Source organism: Leiobunum rupestre, chromosome 9 (genome assembly GCF_980474605.1).
Source record: "Leiobunum rupestre chromosome 9, qqLeiRupe1.1.hap1, whole genome shotgun sequence".
In the NCBI taxonomy this organism is placed as follows: domain Eukaryota; kingdom Metazoa; phylum Arthropoda; class Arachnida; order Opiliones; family Sclerosomatidae; genus Leiobunum; species Leiobunum rupestre.
The window spans coordinates 18,374,076-18,380,169 of NC_143392.1; the positions used below are offsets into that span (position 1 = coordinate 18,374,076).

Below are 6,094 nucleotides of genomic sequence, written 5' to 3' on the forward strand. Positions count from 1 at the left end.
GACGAAGAAGAAAAGAAGATGACTTCACCGTTGACGAGTTATTGAAATTCCTTAGCAAAGAAATTGAAGCGAGAGAAAGACACGCCTTACTGACGGGAGGTTTCGATGGAACGGACACCAGAATCAGCTCGTCGAGTCGAACCTCAGAACGCTTTAACTCATAGACTGGATTTCAAGACATGAGGCCCAGACCACGTATATCGTCCACGGCTGCCTTAACTACGGTTACCAAAGATATATGTATATTCTGGGACGAAGCGCATGAACCGGTCAACTGCCTCTTCATCACTGTCCCCGAAAGAAGAGAGATTTTGAAGAAAAGGGTGAGATGTTTTCTTTGCCTACGATATAGACATCAAGCTTGGCAATGCAGAGCGAACGTCACCTGCTACACTTGCAAGAAGAGACACGATGAAGCCGTTTGCCCTGAAAGGTTTCCTGACAATAAATCAACTTCGGAAGACATAGCTATCAGTTGTGCCTCTGTGCAAGACACGTCTAGAAATCCGCTACCTCGGACAATTCTACTGCAGACTACATTTCGATGTTTACTGGAGACAGCGCAAGTCAACGCACATTCATTGCCGCATCAATGTCGACGAAGTTGAATCTTCCAGTATCCGGAACAGAACTCAAGAGAATCTACGCTATTGGGAGTCAAGAACCGATCCTTGCCGAAAGAAGAAGAGTAAAAGTACGACGCTGCGATCTAACTTTGAAGAACGAAATCGAACGGGAAGCACTTGAAAATCCCGTTCTAAATAAATCCCTTCTACCAGTCGCTACGGAAGAAATCTACAAGGAGATGGAAAGCCGAGGGATCCAACTCGCAGAAGATCCAAACGAAAGGAATCTTGAATTGACACTGGTAATCGGCGTTGAGCACTACTGGAGGATCGTGTCCGGACATATCCGACGATTTGGCGAACTGACAGCATGGGTCATCGAATGGAAATTGGCGCGAGGAGACTACAACTTCAGTTTTCGGAATGAACATAGCGGACGAAGAACTGGCGTCGACTTAATTACGAAGATTTTGGGATCTCAACGTTTTGGGCATTATTGATTCCTCTACGTCACATGAAGATCAATCCGTTATTGACCACCTGGAAACTACGATTCAATCTAACGATAAGCGATACAAGGTCCAACTGCCCTGGAACGAACACGAACATTTATCAGCAACAAATTACCCGACCGCACTCCGCAGGTTCTTATCTTTAAGAAATCACTTCCGAAAAGATCCCTCGTTTTACGTCCTGTATTCGGAGGTAATTAACGACTATCTCAAGCAAGACATCGTCGAAGAGCTACCAGCTCATGAAATTGAAGACCCGTCACGAATAATTAACTACTTGCCTCATCACGCAATACTAAAGAACGAAAAGGCAAGTACCAAATTACGAGTCGTCTTTGATGCCTCGTCTCGTGAAAAACATTCATCCTCTCTAAATGACTGTCGTTATTCTGGCCCGAGCCTCAATACTGATCTCATTAAAAATTTGATCTCGTTTCGCATTGGGAGAATTGCCTTTACTGCAGACGTCGAGAAGGGCTTTCTTCAAATTGAGCTGTACGAGAGCGACATGGATGCGGCCCGGTTTCTTTGGATGGACAATCTGACGAAAGATGAAAAGCCGAAGATACTTCGATTTAAGAGGGTTCTATTTGGAGTCTCACCGAGTCGCTTTCTGCTCGCCGGAACTATCCGTCACCATCTCCGAAAGTTCGAGGGGACGTATCCAGAGACGAGCCAGTTACTGAAAGTAAGTTTCTACGCCGATGACCTCATCGGGAGCGAAGATAATCCAGACACCGCCCTAAAAAGATCACTGGAAGCAATTGATATAATGAAGCAAGTGAGTATGAATCTACGGCGGTGGAAAACCAATTCCAAGTGGTTGCAGGAACGTTGTAGGACAAATGAAGGAAGATGAAGCAGCCTCGAAAACTCTCGAAGAAAATAATTCTTCGTTTAAGGTCTTTGGAGTTAGCTGGAACCCTGAGAAAGACTTGCTACTGAGACACTTTTAAAATTAAATATGTAAGTTAAGTTTCTTCTCGGAAAAATTTAAACTAAGTGTCTACAAGTTGAAATGTAATAAAAATTAATGGATCGTACATACATTTGATTTGGCCAGGTTTTATTAAATGAAATGAAAATATTAAAATATAAAACAATACTTATACACTTTTAACAGTTTAAGGTCCTAAAAACAAATGACTTCCTCAGTCCCTCGATGGATTGCTTGAAAACGCGCACATATCTGTCGCGCACCAGACTTGGCCGAGGATGCCGATACGCGGACGTTCGTGGTTATTGGCCACCGGTGCCGATACGATGACCCGACTCACTTATTGCGGTCTCGCGAAAACATCCCTTGACCTCTCGCTCGCTTCCTTCGTCCACTCTCTCTCCTCGCTTTCCTCTCTCCGAGCCCAAGTTGTCGTGCGTTATGCACCACACTCAAAATAATCCCGAAAACCCCAGCCTCCAGCGGATGCCAAGCGCGTATTGCACCACGGGAGCAATACCATTGAAAGCGTGGAAAGTTTTGGAAATCAGGAAAAACCCAATATTCCGGAAAGAAACACAACAAGCCGCAAGAGTTTAAATAAAAATATAATATATTGTAAAATATGTTACACTACATTTCGATATCTTAGCACTCCTCGAATTCCTCATCAGTAAGAAGAATACCAAACGATTCGTACTGCAGGGGTCATCAAAGGTATTCGATCCTGTGGGTTTCCTGGGCCTTTTCCTCATCCGAGTCAAGATCCTATTTCAGGAGATCTGGGAAAGAGGCGTAGACTAGGACGATGTACTACTGGATGATCTAGCAACCAAGTGGGACGATTGGTGTCTCGAATTACCAGCTCTACACGAAATGGCGATACCCCGTTATTATCTCGATAATACCGACGGAGAGGTAGCCGAACGTTTTGAATTGCATTGCTTCTGCGACAGTTCAGAAAGAGCCTATGGAGCTGCCTTGTATCTTCGCTATCTCACCGCCGACAAACGAATGGACACTAGATTGATCGCAAGCAAGGTCAAAGTAGCACCTTTGAAACGAGTCACGCTGCCTCACCTGGAATTATTGGGAGCCGTGATCGCCGTCCGTTTAACTAATCATGTAAAGCCTTATTTCTCGTCGTGAAACCCAAGGATCCAGTACTGGACCGACTCCAATATAGCGCTCGGGTGGATTAAAAGCACTGCAAGTCGCTGGAAACCATTCGTTGCAAATAGGGTCCGTGAAATACAAGAAGTTTCCGATCCAGAGCAGTAGCGGCGACAGGATTTTTGGTGAGGTAGGCCAACCATTTGGAGCCCCCCCCCAAATTATGTAGGCCCCCCCCCACAAATTTTTCTAATCCGTCGACGTGGATTATTTTTTTTTAAGCAAGTGGTGCAATTTTTGGGTCGTTAAGCGAATCACTCGCATTGAATATTGAAAAGTTAATAAATAAATATATTATCTCGCCAACAAATTACAGAATTGGCACCGTTCCTCGACAACGATGTAATGAGAATTGGTGGAAGATTGGAGTTAGCCGAATTATCCTATGAAGAAAAACATCCTTTGGTCTTGCCTCAGAGACACGCATTCACGATCCTTCAAATTCAGCATGTCCACGAAACGATGATGCACGTTGGCCTTTCCGGAGCTTTGACTGCACTCATAGAGCGTTTCTGGGTCATACGAGGTCGTCAAGCCGTAAAGACTACTACTTCGAGATGTCTCATTTGTAGGCGGGCCAACGTTAAACCAGATTTAGTGACTACTGGGCCGCTACCGAAGGGAAGGATCACAGAAGTCACCACCTTTCTCAATCACTGGTGAAGACTTTGCCGGATCGATATATATTAAGACAGCTGATGGGTCCAAATCTAAAGCCTACATAACCCTACGGTTATCAGAGGGGTTCACTTGGAACTAGTATCGAGTTAATCAACTGAGCATTTCGTATTGGCCCTTCGGCGCTTCTTCTCCCGAAGTAGAATCTGCAAGGAAATCTGGTCCGATAACGCCTTGACGTTTCAGAAGGCAGACAAGGATTTGCGGAATATCTGGAGGGTAATTAAGGATCCTAAGGTTCAAGAATTCCTTGGTCAACATCGAATAAAATGGCATTTTATTGTCGAACGGGCCCCCTGGTGGGGAGGATTCTGAGAACGACTTGTTAGAAGTATAAAAACAGCAAAAGAACTTTAGGGCGATGTTCACTATCGTACGAAGAATTCGAGACCACACTCATTGAAACCGAATCCATGCTCAACGCCAGACCCCTAACCTACGTGGAAGATGATGCCAAGGAGCCGACACCGTTAACTCCAGCCAGCTTCCTGCTCGGAGACATTGGTAATCTTTTGCCGTCTCGACCATTTAACACTCTCGCTACTAGAGAAGACGCTACTAGAAGAATGAAGTACCGTCAATATCTACAGGATCTTTTTTGGCGCCGCTGGAAAAACGAATATCTAAAGGAGCTGCGTTCCGCGAACTTTATTAAAAATCAAACCACGACAGAACTGGGAGATGGCCCATATCATCGAAACCCATAAGGGACGTGATGGAAGAATAAGAGCGCATTCATTACGGACATCGACTGAACATACCACTCGACGAGCCGTTCAACGTCTCTTTCCTTTGGAACTTTTAAATCACCAAGACGATTGGTCATTGCGCCGGGAGGATGTTCTGACTTAAAATATTGACTTTTTTAATCATTTATATTTTGGGTGTTCAAATTTGTTATCATACCAGGTATATATTATTTTATGTGATAAACGCGTTCTCTAATCAAGAATTAGTTTTTTATTTACAATATATATACGAGTGTACAATCTGTAACTTCGACCACTACTGCTGTTCTCAAGTAAATTATATTCATTGTCAAGAAATAAATTATACTCCTTTAAACTTAATGCTGTTTTCTGATGTTATGCGAAATAGTCTAGACTAAAGACTAGATAGTAACTCGACCTTAGTTAGATTCCCGAATCCTCTTCATTTGCCCTCTCGCATTTTCAAGGCCGTTCGCGCCGCGCTTCCAACGTATGACCAGAAGTAACCAAAAATAGTGACACTTAACGTGGGGCCTTAAGTAACAAATAAATGTGTTACTCAACGTCTGACCAGAAAAAAACAAATAAGTATGACAACGGAACAAGTAAGTGTAAGTTCAAATAAGTATGACCGTGGATAAATATTGGTTTTGTCACCGGCGTTACAGGTTGCTGTGAATAATAATAATAATAATAATAGTTTATTACACCAAATCAATATTGATTACTACGTTGTTTTTGCGACGGACGACGTCAGTGACTGACTTTAATGCCACGTTGTTTTCTTTTTAACATACACACATCAATTACATTAAAATTATACTGAAATAGATCAAACAAACTTAACACATCAGGAGGATTGTGTGTATTCTGACCGTCGTACGTCTGGTTTCGAGAGTTTTTATTTTCGCGCACGGGAAAACTAACACTATTAAATATCTCGCCGTTTGCTGGGAAGTCTAACGCATCAATAACTGCCTCGTATCTTCAGAAGATTGGTGTCTTCAACAATCGAAATCGTTTGAAACTCTTCTAAGTGGACTTCAAGTACCTCATTCTTCACCTGTTAACAACTCAAACTCGAAATTAACACACCGAACCAGAACACGGAATCGAGTCTTTTAACTAGGATTTAACTTCCAACATGACTTATTTTTTGTGCACCAACTTAACATTGTAGGTAGGGATGCAACGGTTCCACTTTTTTAGACTATCTTGGTTCCGGATCCGGTTGCGGTTCGTAAATTTTTGCTTTATCGGTTCCGGTTCTTAAAATTTCAATTTATCGGTTCCGGTTTCGGTTCCGGATCTCAAAATTTAGAACCGATTGGTTCCAGTTCCTAAACGGTTCCAGTGTGTTTAGTATTAAGTAAAGTTATATACACAAGTAATTCAAATGAAGTTAAAGATAAATAAAATCCACCACATTTATTTATTTAGAATATAAAATTTGTTTTTGATAAATTATATTTTAAATATAGTAGCTTTCTCAGTGACGTAGCTATGGGTTCGGGATCC

At 42.6% G+C, this 6,094-nt stretch overlaps 1 protein-coding gene across 1 annotated transcript; it reads left to right on the forward strand.

Annotated features, from left to right (window-relative positions):
* The first annotated feature begins 179 nt into the window (after window positions 1-179).
* LOC149926760 (uncharacterized) lies at window positions 180-1,937 on the forward strand. Its single transcript, XM_090157754.1, has 3 exons — window positions 180-474; window positions 534-960; window positions 1,034-1,937. Exons 1-3 carry the CDS (start codon window positions 180-182, stop codon window positions 1,935-1,937), a joined length of 1,626 nt encoding a protein of 541 aa, XP_090013880.1.
* Window positions 1,938-6,094: the final 4,157 nt, after the last annotated feature.